We start from the raw sequence: 19,130 nt of genomic DNA on the forward strand, positions 1-19,130 counted from the left end.
AAGTCTTTTCCTGTGCCACCATGCTGACATATCGTGTACCCTAATACACTTGCCTGAGGATCAGAGGACAGAGCCAGCCACTAGATTAGACATAGAGGTCAGGCAGTGGTGGCCCACACCCTTAATCCTATCACTCGGAGGCAGAATCTGTCTGGATCTCTGTGAGTTCTGGAAACGGAGCCAGGCAGTGGTAGCACACACCTTTAATCCTAGTACACATGCTTTTAATCCCAGGAAGTGATGTCAGTGCAGAGAAAAGTATGTATGACATGAGGAAACTCACTCTCTTTAGACTGAAGAATTCATAGAGGTAAGAACTAGTGGCTGGCTGATCTGCTTCTCTGATCCTCAGGCAAGTTTATTAGGGTACACAATATATCACCACATACCACTTTCAGTGTACCTGGTTTTGTGTTGAGGTCCCTGAGCCATTTGGAGCTGAGTTTTGTGCAAGGTGATAAGTATGAATCTATTTGCATTCTTCTACAAGCAGCTATCCAATTTGACCAGCACCGTTTGTTGAAGATGCTGTTTTTTCCAGTGTATTTTTGGTTTCTTTATGAAAAATCAGGTGTCCAAAGCAGCAGGATACAGGATGGAAAAGATTTTTTACCATCTATGCATCTGATAGAGGGCTAATATCTAAAATATATAAACTCAAAGAAACTGGACATCAAGAAAACAAATAACCAATTTAAAAATGGGGTATAGCTCTAAACAGAATTCTCAAAAGAGGAAATTCAAATGGCCGAGAAGCACTTAAAGAAATGTTCAGCATCCTTAGTCATCAGGGAAATGCAAATCAAAATGACTGAGATTTCATCATCTTATACCAGTTAGAATGGCCAAGATCAATTAAAAAAAAATGATAGCTCATGCTGGGGAAGATGTGGAGTAAGTGAACACTCCTCCATTGCTGGTGGGAGTGCAAACTTGTACAGCTGCTATGGAAATCAGTGTGACAGTTCCTCAAGAAGATGTAAATTGATCTACCTCAAGATCCAGCTATGTCACTATTGGACATATAACAAAAGGATGCCTCATCCTACTACATAGACACCTACTTATCTATGTTCATTGCTGCTCTCTTCATAATAGCCAGAAATTGGAAGCAAGCCATCAAGGCATGAATGGATGAAGAAAATGTGGTACATTTACACAGTGGAATATTCAGCAATTAAAAAAAATGAAATCCTGAAATTCACAGGTAAATGGATGGGACTAGAAAAAAATCATCTTGAGTGAGATAACCCAGACCCAGACAGACAAATATGGTATGTATTCCTTTATATGTGGATGTTAGCTGTTGAGTCATTGTTGAACAAGCTACAATCCATAGAACCACAGAGGATTAGATAGAGAATAAGGGACTAGGGAGGAGGGATGGATCTCCCTAGGAAGGGGAGATGCAATAGTTAGGGATGAACAAGGGGAGGGCACTGTAAAGGGAGGATCAAATGGGAGGGGGAGGAAAGGGGGTTCAAAAGAGGGAATACGGAGAGGGACATGATATTTAAAACTAAGGGCCATTTTAGGGGTCATCTGGAAATCTGATGTAGTAGAAGCCTCCTAAAATTTATACATATATGAATGCAATCTAAATGAAATTGCCAAATAATGAGGGAGACAGAGCCCCAACTGGACAATTACCAAATGAAATTTCCAGTACTGGAAACTATGTCTACTCAAGTTGTTTGCCAAAGGGCCCCACGGGAACCCCCAAACAACCTAGGCCATTGTTGAGGTTTCTCTCTTCAAACTGATGATAAGGCCCTGTTGCTGAAGACAACACCTACGTAACTCATTGAAGTCAAGCTGGTGTCTACCTAGAGCCTTTACCCCTATGGTCTAGTGTTCATGGTACTGGAAGGTGCTCTGCATACTACCAAAGGAGAAAAGTAAACACCAACCCAGCTACAAACCTTTCAGTCTACAGTGGTAACCTGCCTGCAAGATATGCAGGTGTAATAGTGGCACACAGCTTGTGGGAGTAGCCAACCAATATCTGATTTGATTTAAGGCCCACTCTATGAAATGGAACCTATCCCAACACTGCTTGGGTGGCCAAGATCCTAAGACTAGAATAGGCGAGGAACTTGGGGAAAAATGAAATACTATTGTTCTGCTAAAGCAATAAAATGACTACTAATGACAATCTTCTATACCCATAGATCAGTGCCTTGCTTAGCCATCATCAGAGAAGCTTCCTCCTACAGCAGATAGGGTCAAATATAGAGAATTACAGCCAGAAAATATGCAGAGAGTGATAATCCTTGGCATACTCAGCCCTAAAAAGAATGTCTCCAATAGAATCCCTCCCCTTAGGACTCAGGGAACTCCATAGAAAAGGAAGTTGAAAAGGTGTAAGAGCCAGAGAGGATGGAGGATACCAAGGAAAGAAGTCTTTCTAAACACAACAGGACTGATGCACATATGAACTCACAGAGACTGAGACAGCATGCACAGGGCCTGCACAGGTCTCTACCAGATGGGGTCCTGGAGCTGAAAGGAGAAGTGGACTTGTCACCCCATCCCTAACCCAGAAGCTATCTCCAATTGATAACCACTTGCAAATGAAAAATTAGTTTTCTCCGAGGGAGTCTCACTAAAGAAACAAAGCACTCTGAAGGGCAGGTCCCATGCCCAGCAGTCGATGGCCAATACAAAATGAACTCAGTGGCATCTTTGGAGGCTCTTTGTCTCATAATGTTGAGCTAAGGCCTTTTTTTTTTAAGAAAAAAAAATCCTTACAGGTTCTTTGAGTATGTATTATGGCTTCCGGTTTTATGTTTTTATGGGATTCCTGTGTGTGCAAACGTGTGTCTCTGTATCTATATGTGTTTCTCATGCTTTTTATTTGGCTCTCCTCCCTCCATTGGTTTTTTTCTGTGCTATTGGGATTTGTTTGTTTTTATTTTTATTTTTTTGTTATTATTTAGTTACCTGGTTATTGTCTAATGAGAGCCAGAAAGCTGTGGATTTGGATGGAAGGAGAGAGGATGAGGAGCTTGGAGAAGTTGGGGAGAGGAGAAACCATAATCAAAGTATATTGTATGAAAAAAATCTATTTTCAATAAAAGGGAAGAAAAAAGAAAGCAAGTTTTGCATAATTTATTCAACCCAATTGAATAAATACACTTGTTTAGTTTGCCTTATGAAATTTCTTTTCATACCATTGTATGAATCAGAAGAAAAAAACAAGAGAGATTCAATGAGTGTAGACTTTATGATAAAATTCTTCAGCAGATCTGAGAAAAACAAGTCTACAGACATTTATTTCTTTGTAAAAAAAAAAAAAAAGAAAAAATACCAACTCAATGTCAAAAATAGTAGAAGCTTCACTCAATGTATAGTGCCACTGATCTTAAAACCGGCAAAATAATAACATTTGTAATTATTTCTGAGAAATGTGAATAAGTGAGATTGACTGCTTCTCTTAGAATGCTCTCATACAGGGAATTCTTTCAAGCTTATTTTATGATTTTATATTTGCTGAGCAAAATAATACCCTTCCATCCCTCTAGCTAGGTCTTGACACATTAAATTCTAAAACCAGCAATTTGAATCTTTATAAAATTACACATTGAAAGCAGAATGTTACAACTATTAGTTCTCAAAAACAAGGGGAAATACCTTGAAATCAACCCAGGTCAACATTTACATATTAAAACTCTCTGTCACACCCATATGGGAACGTGCTTTTTGCCAGTGTCCTTTCCTGGCTCATGAGAAGTTGTATGCATGGCAGACTTCAGCAATTTTGTTTCTTTAATAAGTGTAGCAAATAGGGAACAAAAACAAGATAAAAGGTTTTATTCTAGACCATTTCCTCCAGCATAATTTCAACTTTCAAATTATAGGAACATAAATGAATGTCCTACTTCTGTGTTAGAAGTACTTGACTACTTTGTGGGATGTTTTGTGCCAATTCTTTACTAAATTATCTTGGTCGTCGTTGCTAGGTAACACCACTGGCTTCCTGCAGCTGAAAAATGAAAGGGTTAGAGGGAGCAATTCGGCATTATTAGCATTTGACTAATAAGGTTTTTTTTTAATTGTATGTCTTAGCATTTCCCTCTCTTTCTAGGGAAGGTCATTGTCTATGGGAATACAATTGACGCCTACACAACGGTGGAGACACTCATGCACATTGGCGTGAAGGGGAACTGCATCTACTTTGTGTATCCCCCAACTGAATCGAACATAACCTGTATCAACAACTATGTGATAGAGATGGCCGTGAAGGATGCGCTCAGTGCAGCCGGCGTGACTATCTATCAGGACGCGCTGTTGGCTCAGTGGAACGATGGCCAGGACCCAGATCCTATCCACAGTGCCTGCTTCACTACTTCCACCAAGCCTTTCAGACTGGAGTGTTCGGTAAGCCCATCCCTGTGAACTGCACTCACTGTCCACTCAACGAGAGTGCTAACCTCCCAGGGATTCGGGACTCTGAAAGATTTCAGCAGAGCACTTACAGCTGTAGATTTGGGGCATGTGTTCAAACTGTTCAGGTTGTCCTTCACCCAGAAGCAAGAAGTTTCTACCAACATGGTGACTTAAAACAATTTATTATCACTATTTATTGCTCCTGTATGGGGGTTTGCCTGGCCCAACTAGGCAGTTCCCACAGAAGATTTCTTGCGAAGCTGAATTAAGACAGAGGACAGATGGAATCATCTAGAAGGCACATTTGCTTTTCTGGGTATTGATGCTGGATCAACTTCAGCTGAGATTCTTAGCCCTTTCTTGAGCCTGGGCAACACAGTGATAGTTCTAAGAGCAAATGGAATGGGAGCTGGGGTGTCCCTTAGAGCAGGCCTCAGGAGTCAGTCAGCATTTCTGCTACAGCCATGTTTTCCTACAGGCAAGTCAGTTCTGCCCACTGCACATCCAAAGGGAGAGAATTAACCTCACTGAGTGAAGGCCACCCTGAAGGGGCTAAAGTGCCAGGTGCTGGAAAGGTGTCCCTATCCTGCTTTCCTCTAACATACCCCAGCAAGGATACAGTGGGAACCCAGGCCCATGGGCAACCCCAGACTTCAGATCACAGCAGCCCTGCTCATGGGTATGGCCAGGAGGCTCCTGAAAATGGCCTGACACAGAGATTCCTCTGACCAGGGAGCTGCTGCATCTAGCTGAACACTGACCAGTCCAGGGCCCATGCACTCCACAAGCATGGATCCCTCATGACCTGAGATAACCTGGTGGGAACTGCAAGTAGGGGGGTTTCATGTGCACGATGCCCTTTTCCTTTGTCCCTAAAGCCACTGCCACTGCCCAGCCAGCTTTTGGTCACAGCTGCACTCCTCTCACTGGAGCAGATGTGCTGATCAAAAGCCTTGCATAGCTCTCTGGGCCTGGTCTCCTTTCTACCATATCAACCCCAGAACCCAGCTAAGATAACATTCACCCCTTCATAGAGGGTATGTCCTGGGCACAGTAAGGTCTGGGGTTGTCCAATCTGTTATTTACTGCATTTATTCATGTATTCACTCCACAGGTATTTATGGAACGCCAAATAGGTCCCAGACTTTGTCTTGTTGCTTAAGGATCTAGCAGTAAGAAAGAAAAAAAATCTTATTTTGAAACTTGTATTGTCTACACTTACACAGTATGCTGGTCTAAGATGGGGGAAAGTGAAACTGTTTCAACCTCAAATTTCTACCCCCAACCATGACCCTAGAAGATTGTAAGATCTTCCTAGGGAACCTCAGGAGATTGGCTTAATTTTATTTGTTAGTATGTTTTAGGATTATTTGGAAAGATGCTGGTCTATCATTTTGTTACCACTGTAGGGTTCAGATATTTGAGCTCTGCTCACCTTGTGAAATGATTTAGGTGACGTTCATTCCTTTTGCATTGTCTTAAGAGGCTGGTGTGAGGTTGGTGTTACTTCTTTAAATGTTGATAAAATGAGCCAATGAAACTATCAGGGTATGGAACATATAATATAGGAAAGGTTTTGATAACAAATTCAATTTCTCAACCAGATATAAGGCTACTTGGATTTTCCATTTCTTTTATGTCAGTTTTGGCAGATTATATTGTTTAAATAATGTATTTGTTTCATTTAAGTTGGTCAAAATTTGTGGCATTAGGCTGGGGAGATGGCTCGGTTAGTAAAATATTTGCCATGTAAGCATAAAGGCCTGAGTTTGGATCCCAGCACACATGTAAATGACTGAGTGTAGTGTTGCATGCCTGTAATCACAGTGCTGGGCACATTGAGATGGGCAGATCCTTGGAACTCAATGAAAATAAAATGTTGTCATTGATTTTCTTGATGGTAGCCATTCTTACTGGAGTGAGATAGCATCTCAAAGCACTTTGCATTTCCCTGTTGCCTAAAGATGTTGAACACATTTTCCAGTATTTATTGGTAATTTCTGTTTCTTCGAGAGCTGTCTATACAGATTGTCAACACATTCTTAGCCACGGTTAGCTTTTCAGTCTTTGGGCTAGATGAGTTCTTTTGCTTTCCATCTCTACACTCCCCAAATCATAACCCATGGGGTGACCAATTTTTTATCCAGGTAGATGTCTCCAAATGTACTGAGACTATAAAACCCAACCATACCACTGAGATCAGTATAGACATGGGACCCATCTTTATACTTTCAAGACCTTTTGGGTTTTAATCAGGCTGATGGAAGCACACAGCTGTGGGAATCAAGTACCCTTGGGAGGTTTAGAGTCCTCAGTCTCTGGAACAGTGAATGCTAGATAGTTGACTGCAGAGTTGGATACACTCACTAGTTTCAGTCCCAGAGCCATCAAACTGCAGGATATTCTCGGTTAATTTAATCTATTCTTGGCCACTGAGGGTGGGGTGTCTCTCCTGTGCACTTCCCAGACTGAGAAGAACCTCCTGCCCTCATCTAGTCAGGGTCCATCCCTCCTGCTGTCCACAGCTGCCTCCCTGAGCCTCCCTCACCCGGTGACTGTGGCAGCAAAATTGAGATTCCCTGATGTGCAGTTGTCCTCTGTCAGACCCCTGGGTATCTCAGTTAACAACAGTTTGTCTTTCAAGATAGCGTTCACCACACTGAGTCAGACAATGTTATAAAGCGAGACTTGCCCTACTAACTGGCACATGTACCAGAAAGATGGCTGTTTTTCCAAACCAGTGACTGGTTTGAGGTTGGGGTGGCTGTGAGCCTTTCCTGAGACCAGGCTATCTTCCACTGGGCCTCTCTTCCATCTTCCCTCAGCAGGGAACTGTGGGCCAAGGCTACATTATGGTTACCCTCTGCATCCCATTTTATTGTTATTATTGTTTTTCTGCCTTTTCCAAGTACACTTTCACTTACTTTGTGGATTTCCAAGATCTGCCCTTGGTTCCTCTCTTCAGAATAGGGACTTTTTTTTTTTTTAATTCTGATTCTGCTTTGCTCGCCATCTTATCTGGAAGTCTCCCCCCTCATTTATTTCTGACACTGATAAATTGTGTTCAGTCCCCATGCCTCTCTGTCTCACTCTGCCTCTCTGTCTCTCTCAGTCTAAAATGGAGACCTGTCGATTTTATTGACGTTTTTTCAAAGATAAAAATGAAAGCTTACTTCTCAATAAAGACAGCTCGTTTTCTCTTCCCCTGGTTTTGTTCTCAAGGATGATTCTCTTCCTTCTGTCTGTATCGGATCTACTTGTCCTTCTCTTTCCTGGTTTTGTGAGGAGCAGTCTTAAGTCATTGACAGCGGGTTTTCTTAGCCCTAAGTTTTCCTCCATGTTTTAGCTGCCTCTCAAAATTTTAATATATTGATTTTTTACTAGCACTTTGGTCAAAATATTGTCTGCCTACCTTATGATTCTTCATTGACCCAGGACAATGTATTTGGTTTCCACATATTTCAAGGTTTCCTACATACCGTATTTTTATTGTTTTCCAATTCAGTGCTGTTGTTTACTATTACCCAATCCTTTAAGAATTATTGGGATGTGTTTTATGTCTAAGTAAATCTAAAATTTTGTCTACATACAAAGAATACGTATTCATAACGATTGAACACAATGTTTCTGTAAATAATAATTAGTTCTGTGTGGTTGATATTGCTGCTGGATTTTCGTTACTGATATTTCACCAATGCTTTGGGTCTAAATACAAGAATTGCTGGGAGCAACATATTAAAATCTCTCATTATCTTAGGACTTTCTATTTTTCTCTTTAATTATATCAAACTTTCTTTTCCTTTATTTGCTCTGCTGTTAAGCCCATGAACAGTTATAATTTTGATATCTACCTTGTGAGTTGTGGCCTTATCATTATGGAATATACTGCTATGTTTCTTGATAGTATTCCTTATCTTCAGATACACCTTATTTATATTAATATGGCCATTTTATCCTTCTTGATTTATTACTAGCACTGTAGTAGTTTTCAAATTTACTTAATTTTGTCTTTATATCTAAAGCATATCTTTTCTAAGTATCACTAAAAGTATTGTATAAGTATCTTGTGACTGCCTAACAAATATAACAGCCTAAAACAACATTCATTTATGGGCTCAGAGTTCACTCTTAGCTCCTAGAGGCCATCTTCATTCCTAACCACATGACCCCTTTCTTTATAAGACTCGGAATAGAGAATCAAAAATCAAAACCGTCAAGTCAAATTCACCACACTTCGAATCTTCTACAGGAAAAACCTGGCTACTTTTAGAAGATCACTTGATTAGGTCAGACTCACTGAGCATGAGCTCTCTTTCTTAAAGTCAAATAATATCACTTCATCATAGTCATAGTTCATCCTAGTACTCAGAGGGATAGGTGGGGACCTTAGTAGCTACCTTAGAATTCTGGCTATCACTGCTTTGTTACCCTTTCTGTCTCTGCCTTTGAATTAAAGCAGTTAACCATTAATATTTAATGCAGTTGCTAATGTAGTTATATTTAGGCTTGCCATTTTATTTTCTGTCTGCTTTTCACCCCCATGTTTCCTGTACTTCTTTTCTACCTTGTCTGTTTCCCCTTGGGTTATTATTTTTGAATATTCTAATTAAAATGGCTTTTAAGCTACATCTTATTCAGTTTTTTGAAATGATTTATCTATGAATGTATAAGCGGATTTATCTATGAATGTATAAGCGGTCTTTCACCTCAATACAGTTAGTATTGCACCATTTTATAAAATATATAAAAAAAACTTGCAACAATACAGAACCTTCTTCCTATATACCAGACCTCTATTTTGTTACATTCAGTCTGTATATTACATCTATGCACACCGAAAATAAAACAAGACCATGTTAGAATTTTTGTTTTAAACAAATATTTATATGCTTGCATGGAGAGACACTATGACCACAGCAACTCTTATAACATTTAATTGGGTAGCTCACAGTTCAGAGGTTCAGTTCATTATCATCATGATGGGACACGGCAGCATGCAGGCAGACATGGTGCTGGAGAAGGAGCTGAGAGTTCTACATCCTGTGCAGGCAACAGGAAATGACCTGTCTCACTGGACATGGCTTGAACATATATGAGACCTCAAAGCCTGCCTCCTCAGTGACACACTTTCTCTTACATGACCAAACTTACTCTAACAAGGCCACACCTCCTAAGAGTGCCACTCCACCACAATGCGTGTGTGTGTGTGTGTGTGTGTGTGTGTGTGTGTGTGTGTGTGTGTGGAGAGAGAGAGAGAGAGAGAGAGCAGGGGGAGAGGGTAAGAAAGGGAGAGAGAGGGGAGAAAAGAGAGTCTTTTTTTTTCTTTTTGGTTTTTTGAGACAGGGTTTCTCTGTGTAACAGCCCTGGCTGTCCTGAAACTCACCAGGCTGGCCTTGAACTCACAGAGATCCACCTGCCTCTACCTCATGAGTGCTGGGATTAAAGGTGAGTGCCACCATGCCTGGCTGAGAAAGAGCCTTATATAACTTAGTCTGACCTCCATTTCTCTGTGTAGCTGAGAATGACCTTGAGCTCCTGAGCTTTCTGCCTCCACCTCTCAAGTGCTAGGATTACAGGCCTGAGCCTCCGTTAATTTTTGCAGTGCTGAGAACCAAGCTCAGGGATCTTTACAATTTAGGCAAGCGCTCTACCAACTGACTTCTATCCCCTCCCCAGCCTGGTGTATGTATTTGATGTATATCCAGATATTTTTCTCATGTTTGTGGCTCCTTGTTTCTGAAAATGCACCCTTCTCCTCACCTAAGCAACTTCTGTTGTGCTTTGTGTACTGTCAGTCTGATGGCACTAAATGCTTTAAGTTTTCCTCTATTGGAAAAACATGCTTAGTTTGCCTTCATTCTTAAGGAATGTTTTTACTTGATATAGAATTTGGGGCTCACCCTGCATGGAACCACACTAGGCTCTCTTAATGTGGGTGACAGATGTGTGGCTTGATGTGTTTGTGGGTTCCCTGGCAATGGGACCAGGACTTATCCCGGGTTCACGAACTGGCTTTTTAGACCCCATTCACTATGGGGCGATGCCTTACTCAACCTTGATGCAGGGTGGGTGGGGCTAGGTCCGGCCCCAATTTGGTATGTCAGCCTGTGTTGACTACCCAAGGGAGGCCTTACTCTCTATGAGGAGGGGATAAGGGTGGGGTGGGGGGAACTAGGGGAGGAGTGGGAGAAGGGGTTGGTATGTAAAAGGAATGGAAAAATTTGAAAGAATTTGGGGCCCACAGGTCCCTCTCCAACTTTGAATCTGTCTCTTAGGATGTTTTGATATTGTTGCATTTTTATTTAAAAGTTAGTTATCATTGAAGACATTGCTCTCCTTCAGATCTAACGCATTGTTTCCTTTGTATGGCTTCAGGATTTTCTCTTTGTCCTTGATGTCCAGAGTTTGATGCAGTTGATTTGTGCTTATTGTGTTTCAATTTCTTATCTTACCTGTGGTTCACCAAGTTTCTTGAGTCTATAAATCCATGGCTTTCACTAAATTTTAGCAAATTCCTGGATGTTATCTGGCCCCATTCTTCTGTCAGGCCTTAATTATGCCCCCAATTATACATCATGTTTCCTGAAGCTTTAAAACTATGCTTATTTGTTTTTATAGAATTTTCTCTCTTTGTTCTTATAACTAAAAAAATCTGTTGATATTACTTCAAAATTTACCAATTCTTTCTTTTATTAGAACACAAAATGCATATAACCCACCCTCTTTTAAAAGCATCCAAATATGGGAAATTAGCCCTGTGCTGGTCATTGCTTTGATGTTTTATGGTCATACACAGTCTCCCCGACTTTAAATAGTAGTCGGGCCCTTTGTGGCAGTCCTTCTATTTTGACTCGAGTTTATAGTTACTATTGGTGGAAGATCCAGTCTCGCGGCATTGTGCCACCATCGCAGAAGCAGAACTTCCTTGAAACTGGAGTAAAGAACAAATCAACAGTGGGTATGGTAACACTAGACCTGGAAGGGAGGTAGAGTCAGGTGGACCACTGATGCTCACTGGCTAGCTGGCCTCGCCTACTCCGTGAGTTCTAGGTCAGTCAAAGGCCCCGTCTCAAAATGGTGGATGTCTACAAGTAGATAACTTCTGAGGCTGACCACCACACACATGCACAGACATGCACACACACATGTACACAAAAAATAAATAAATATAGATTTGAAGAAAACAAATAAACAAACAGAAATTGGTGTTTTATCCTACATCAAAGATTTTCTGTTTCTCCCTTATAGCCATGCCTCTTGGGTTCCTGGCAGGTGTGGGGTCTGCAGCCAATCTAAACCCCAGTTAGTAGCTCTCAAGAAAAATCTTTCCTGTTTACCAGTATCCATCTGTTCAATTACATGGTAACCTCCATATTTGATGTTTTTCAACACAAGACCCCTGTGGCCTTGGCAAGTATCTAGCAGGGAAATATCTCTCTGAGAACTCAGATGAATGAGGTTTATCAAGTCCCTGCAAGATTTGCTGATTCGCTTCTCAATGTAGAACCACTACCATGAAAATACAACAGCAGCCAAAGTTATGAATGATCTAGAGCAGTGTGGATAACAGCACCACAGATACACTTCAGAGCTAAAAATAAAAAATAAAATAAAATAGCAAACTTCTTTCAATGGGTTACTTAACAAAAACTAACAACATTTAGAAAAAGAAGCTGTCTTAGTTAGGGTTTGTATTGCTGTGAAGAGACATCATGACCACAGCAACTCTTATAAAGAAAACATTTAATTGAGGTGGCAGCTTACAGTTTCAGAGGCTCAGTCCATTACCATCATGGCCGGGAGCATGGCGGCATGCAGGCAGACATGGTGCTGGCTACTTTGTGATCAGAAGGCAACAGGAAATTGACCGAAACACTGGGCAGTGTATTGAGCAAAAGAGACCTCAAAGCCTGCCCCCACAGTGACACACTTCCTCCAACAAGGCCACACCTGTCACAACAAAGCCACAGCTCCTATAGTGCCACTCCCTATGAGCTTGTGAGGGAGGGCCATTACATTCAAACTACCACAGAAACTAACAGGTAGAAGAACTTTTGAGGAGAATTTTAAAAAATGTCAAAGGTTTAAAAAGTCAAGAACACTATTTTTAGGTATAATTTGAATTTGTCAAATATCTTTCTCTACTCTTTGTTTTTTAGTTTTTGAGACAGGGTTTCTTTATGTAGCCTTGGCTGTCCTAGAACTAGCTCTGTAGACCAGGCTGGCCTCCAAGTCACACAGATCTGCCTCCCAAGTGCTGGGATTAAAGGCATATGCCACCACTGCCAGGCTTCTATTTTTGTTTAGGTAGAAGTCTAGTTTACCTAAGTGGGAAAAGAGAAGGAGAGAACGAAAGGTGTGTAGGAAGACAAAGGCTCAGAGTCAGAGAGAGCGACTCAGAGAAATGAGTGTCCCCATGGTTCCCGGCCATGCCATTGCCTGCTGGCCCAGGGCAGGAAGCAACAGGGTAAGAGCCAGCCTGGTAGACACAGCATGCATGGCTCTGACTCTCTAGGACACCCTTCAATGACATCACTCAGCTAACAGCCTGACAAGATGGCTTAGAGAGTGGAGGCGTCTGCCACCAAGGCTAATAACCCATGTTTGATTCCCAGAACTCACATTATAGATGAGCAAACTGACTCCCACAAGCTGTCCTCTGACCTCCGCGTGCAAGCTATAGAATGCACATACTCAAGCATACCTACACATACAATAAATAAATAAATAAGATGTGATTAAATTTTGTTAATATTGTTGGATTTTAAAACTCATGAGTGGAACCCTCTGAAGATTCGATCTTCATGATCCCCAGCAAGGAACACAAAAAGGAATAACAGGTTATCTTAATTACTCTTCTATTACTGTGAAGAGACATCATGACCAAGGAAACTTACAAAAGGCAACATTTAACTGGGGCTTGTTTACCGTTTCAGAAAGTTAGAGTCCATAGCAGCAGGCAGGCAGGCAGGCATGGTGCTGGGGCAGTAAGTGAGAGCTTACATCTGATCTACAAGCAGGGAGCAAAGAGAGAGAGATAACTAGGAATATTGAGGACTTTTCAAATCCCCTCCCCCCAGTGACATACCTCCTCCAACAAGGCCACACCTTCTAATCCTTCCCAAACAGTTCTATCAGATATATGAGCCTGTGGGGGCCATCCTCACTCAAACCACCATATACATTAGTGATGTGATTTTTTTTTCACGTTCTAGGTATTCTTCAGCTTCTACAAGAAAAATGTGGATTATGAAACATTTAAAGCCTTTAATGATGCATGCCTTGTCTATGATGGCCGACTTGTGATTGACACCACCTTCCACACCAATGACATAGCCATCAGAGCTGCTGGCTCCCTCACTAAATTCTCTAACCGATATTACTCAAATGAATGGACTCATAGCAACTTCAGTTCAAAAGAAATAGGCTTTCAGCTGGCAGCAGCTATGCTCAGTCTTTTTGACCCAACCCTGGAGCCTGTGACTGAACCACCAGCTGACCTTGACCGGCTCATCCCCATGTACAAGGGAGCTAAGATCCAAGGTATGTGGAAGACCCCTTTTCTCTCATTTGATGAGGCTACTGATCAGAGCAGCCAGTCATGTTTCCCTTAAATATAGCTCCTTCGTCTTTAGTGGACTGTCCTAGGGGTAGAGTAGGATCCTGTCTTTTTTCTTTGGTACTGCAACCTGAGAGATCAGCTACCAGGACTGCATCCAGGGTTGCAAATAGAATGCCTTCAGAGTAGCAGGACTAGGAATAATTTTTATTTATCTGAAGAAATAAAAACTGATGATCATGCTTTTTATTTCTCTCAAGTTCTCTTCTTCTACCTCTTTTCTTTGTTCTGCCTCCCCTTATATATCGTCCCAATGAAAAGCAACAACAACAACAACAAAAAAAAAACCCTACATTTGAGGGTCATAGCACATTCCTTGAGCAACCGATAAGAAGCAGAACCATTTACCATGGCAACGCATAGGTGGGAACATGGTGTGTGGCACTTTCCTGGGCAATGGCATTGAAAGCATCCCAAACCTAAAAATATATTTTTTTAGCCTGCTTGTAACTCCAGATCACAAGGAAGGGAACTTGTAACTCTTTATTCAAGGCTGTGAGGCCAGACCATCCTCTGTAGCCCTGGCTAACTGTGAAACTTTACTGTGAAACACAGTAGCTGGACATAAAACTATTTCTCTCTGGACTTGGTTAATTGATTAATTATTATTTGGGACCTAAACAATAAAGTTAGTTAGCTGACCCTTGAGTCTTGTATTAAAACTTTGAGGTTAGAAGTTCATGCAGAGAGTTAACTGCTTGAGGAATTTGTGTAGGGTGTTAGTCATTGGTCTGTGTTATCAACCAGACTTTTAGCAACTGGGTAAACTGGCATCAAAGTCGTTTCATGCTTGACCTTGGTTCCCACAATCAGACACCTGGGAATATGTCCCTCTGCATTTTCTGTGGTGGTTTATCTTATGAAGCATTCAGTCTAGTTTGAATTTGCTCTGAGGCCCAAAGTCAGCCAATAGTATGTAGCTTATCTTAGAACTGAGAAGAAATTGCTGTTTTCTTTATTTATGTCTTTATTGCTGTTTCGGTCTGAGCTAATGATAAAAAACAGGATCTTAAGTGTCTTACAGTCCTCATGGTATAATAGTTTTAGTTATGAAGTATATTCTAGTTATCCTAGTATATTTTCTATTTATCAAAATTATACAGCTTAATGAGGAGTCATCTTAAGACAATACACAGATGTAAGTGACCATAGAATTGAGATGTAATCATGAGGTTACATGTACACATTACATGAAAATGCATGGTAACGGGGAGATTCCACAGCTGTCTTTGCACGTGTGAATTTATGGAGAGAAGCAACCAGTTTCCAGAGTCTGTAGTCCTATGAGCCTTGCTTGAGTGGGGTTCCTTCATCAGAGAATTATTCTTCTGGTGGGCTGACATCTGAATTATCAATTGCCATCTTCTACATTTGTGTCATGGCCTGCAACAGCTCGCAACACTTTGGCATTCATTGTGAACTGGCCATGTCATTATTGTGGACCTTTGCATACTGGGCATATAGACTGGAAAATCATCAGTAACTTGCCTAGAGATCTCAGGGCTCGTGAGCATGGGCTTGCCCTGACATCTTACCCCAAATTCCCATTCTCACCATAAATTCATAGTCCAAGAGACAGGCACCCTATTTCTTAGCCTTCTCTCTTTAAACATTGATCTATTTTTAATTTTCTGTGTACGGTTGTGCTGTCCTCATATATGTTGTGCACCACATGTATGTAGTGCCTATGGAGGCCTGAAGAGGTTGTGGAATACCATGGAACTGGATTTACAGGCAATTGTTAGTCACCTTATGGGTGCTGGGAACCAAACCCCAGTCCTCTGCAAAGGTAGCAAATGCTTTTTTCCATGTGCCATTTTTCCAGCCTCTGTAGCCTGCTCTCTCCATGGATAGGCTCAGCCATTTACAGCTCTCTCCGTGGATAGGCTCAGCCATTTACAGCTCTCTCCATGGATAGGCTCAGCCATTTACAGCTCTCTCCGTGGATAGGCTCAGCCATTTACAGCCATTTTTACTCCCTAGGCCTTGTTGACCCCTAAGAAGAAGATTTCATGTAAGACATTTTTTGTGTGTGTGTTTATTTTATGCTTAACTTATTTTTGTACCTCAAGCTTTTATTTCTCCATTTCCTTCTGGGATACCTTTTTCTTCTGTACATCCCCCTCTTCCTGCTTAGAAACAATTTGTTCCTTTTCATTGGTGATCATCTCCATGTGGCAGGGGGGCTTATGGGTAGGTTAATACAACCATGAGCTCTACAAATTCAAAGGCATGTCTTAGGTTGGATATGTTCTTGTTAACTTGGATATGGTCAATGACTAGAGAATCTCATCCAATCCTTTAAGTTAAGCATTATCTTCTGCAACTTTAAGCATGCAATGCAGGACTTCATCTGTCTTTGGGGACCATCAACCCTTTGTCCAGCTTTACTATTCGGTTTGGGCACATCTACCAACTCTCAGCATTATACTGCCAGATTGGAGTACATTGCTCCTTCACGATGACGTCCTTCAGATACTTGGTGGCCTTTAGGATTTGCATACCTCTGGTGGCCTGGGTACTTTCATGGGTTTTCTAAAGTGAACGTCAAGATGTGAACCTCTTGGTCTGCCTGATCTTATAGGGTTTTCAGTGTCAAGAGAGGAGTGAATCAATTTCACAGGTCACCTCAGGCTGCCCATGGAAGTGGAAGACAGGTTGTTAGTTTTTTATGTTGAGAGACAAAGACAGAGAGAAGAGATATTTTAAAAGGATGTTTTTAAATGTTTGTGGACCTTTCCACCAGAAAACTCCACCTACTTACAGAATTTGATGTTCGGTTCTGGGAGGTTCACAGACTAAACTGTGAAGTACACCTGCATAAGCCCTGACTGTATTTATGGCACCTGATCTAGTAAATTGAACAGCAAACCAAGGAGACCAAAGCCCACATTCTGTTACTGCCTTCCTCTCTCTGAGGAGCTGCCTCAGGGAGGTCCTGCTCCTCTCCTCTGGGTCAGAGTTTAGGGAATGACATCAGGCAGATAAGAGAATGGAGGAGCCTTAAAGACTAGAGCTTGGTCAGACTCAATATTATCTCCATATTATAATAATGATTTTCTAAAGCATTAAGCAAGGAACTTTGTTAATTTTCCATATAAAATATGATTTTTAATGTTTTGGTTATTTGGAGGAGTATGGGAAACGGGATCGCCATGGCAACATTCTGGAGCTCTTGGTCTGGTTAGGTAGCAGTGGGTTAGAGTACAGGGAGGTGTGAGAAATCAACAGGGTGCATCTTTGCACGTCTTGCACGGGTAGCTATATTATAGGGTATACTAGTTTCATTGTATTGAATTGATTAAATAAAGTTCAACCACGCCAGGGCCTTCCTTGCTAATTGGCCATACTTTAGCTGGAGTTTCATGAGCAGACACATTGTCGGCATCTCTCTTCCTTCTTTGATGAAATATAAATCAACAGTTCATTTCTGATGTGGATACTTGCTATTTCCTCTAGGAGGCATTCTTCCTGGGTCTTATTATTATCTGCATATTGCCAAACCTGCCATCCCAAGTCCCTTGGATGTTCAAAGGTCACAGCCTGATTTTGTAAGTATTGGTCTTGAGTTTTACTTTACTTCTGGTCATAATATTTGTTTTTTTGGGAAAGTAAAATTTTTGACTCAAAGTCATTTTTCACACATTATACTCCCACTGTACATGTCAACATTTAAAATGGCCACCAGAGTCTTTGCCCCTCACACCATCATGTGGTCCATTCCCAAAACGAGCCGAGCTGACTGGTGTAGCCTGCAGGAAATTGTGGAGATGACAGTGTGTGGTCTCCAAAAGTATATCAGCATAACGGAGATAGTATAATATCTACCTTGTCCCTTTGTAGATAATCAGCTGCCATCGTGAAAGGTTTCCCAGGCAGCCCTTTGGTGAGGTCTGTATGATAAAGAATTGAGGATGCCTACACCAGCCGTATGAGTTACCTGCCTTAGAAGTGGGTCTTCCAGTGCCACTCAAGCCTTCAGATGACTGTAGCTCCAGCCAAGATCTTGACTGAATGCCTAGGAGACCTTGGGCTCCCAGCTGAGCCACCCCCAATCTCTAACACCCAAAGATCATGAGATAATCAAGTTTAGTGTTGCTTTAATACATGTTTTCTTCAGTAGGCTTTTAAAAAGTAGTTTTATTTTTATAACAAACTCAAGAAAAAGTTAGAGTGATTTCCTGGATAATCCTTATTCCCCATCCCTCATGACATATTCACTTGCCCCAACTATCTACATTCCCCACCAAAGTGACCTGGTGGGCCTTCATCAGCACATTGTTACCAGCAGATCCCATAGCTTTCATTAGGATCTACTCTAGGTGCTGTACATTCTAGAGGGTTCTTGACAGTGCATCCACCATCACAGTGCCATACAGAATCCTACTAAAACCCCCTCTGTGTCCTTTCTTTATTGTCTTTGAAATTGTCACATGTATCAGCTACTCTTGTTACTGTGACCAAATATCCGCCAGTAAATAGCTTATTCAAGGAGGGGTTTATTTGGACCCTCAGTTTGAGGATACAGTCCTCAGGACAGGGAAAGCAGGAACTTGAGGCAGTAGTCACAGTACATGCACAGTGAGAAAGCAGAGAAGAGGAGATGTTTATGCTCGGTTGGCTTTCTCCTTTGTATACAGTACAGAGCCCCAGCCCATGGAATGCTGCCACCCATATTTAGGGTGTGTCTTCCCACCTCGGCTAACCTAATCTAGAAGCTCCCTCACAGACATGCTCAGAGCTTTATTTCTGTGCTGATTCTAAATCTCATCAAATTGACAATCAGGGTTAACCATCACATCATATAATTGGGACCACAGCTTGTGACCTTGCAGATTGGCTTATTTCAGCTGGTAATATATATTTAAGTTCCTTCAATGTCTTTTCAGGCTGCACAGCATGTTTCTTTAAGTGCTGAATGATATCCCATTGTCTAGGTGGAACATAGTTTATCCATTTACCTACTGAAGATCAGTAAGCCACCATTGCTAGGTTTTGATATACCATCAGGCTATAGTCATCTGCCTTTGTGATACTGGAGCACATGGATTCTTTGGACCAGGAATCGTCACCAGGCCTAACTGTTTTCCTCCCCTCCATGAATTACACAGAAAGGCCACCT

The 19,130-nt window shown here is 41.4% G+C and overlaps 1 protein-coding gene across 2 annotated transcripts in view; it reads left to right on the forward strand.

The window, feature by feature from the left end:
• The window catches only part of Cfap61 (cilia and flagella associated protein 61), a 300,869-nt gene that overhangs the window by 211,199 nt on the left and 70,540 nt on the right, over nt 1-19,130 (forward strand). For both annotated transcript variants that reach the window (XM_052722829.1, XM_052722831.1), the window contains exons 22-24: nt 4,088-4,380; nt 13,605-13,932; nt 17,468-17,559. In XM_052722829.1, the coding sequence (XP_052578789.1) occupies nt 4,088-4,380; nt 13,605-13,932; nt 17,468-17,559 (713 nt within the window). The remainder of the gene's footprint in view (nt 1-4,087; nt 4,381-13,604; nt 13,933-17,467; nt 17,560-19,130) is intronic.

The sequence above is a fragment of the Peromyscus californicus genome, unplaced genomic scaffold (assembly GCF_007827085.1).
Source record: "Peromyscus californicus insignis strain IS unplaced genomic scaffold, ASM782708v3 Scaffold_7__1_contigs__length_154581171, whole genome shotgun sequence".
In the NCBI taxonomy this organism is placed as follows: domain Eukaryota; kingdom Metazoa; phylum Chordata; class Mammalia; order Rodentia; family Cricetidae; genus Peromyscus; species Peromyscus californicus.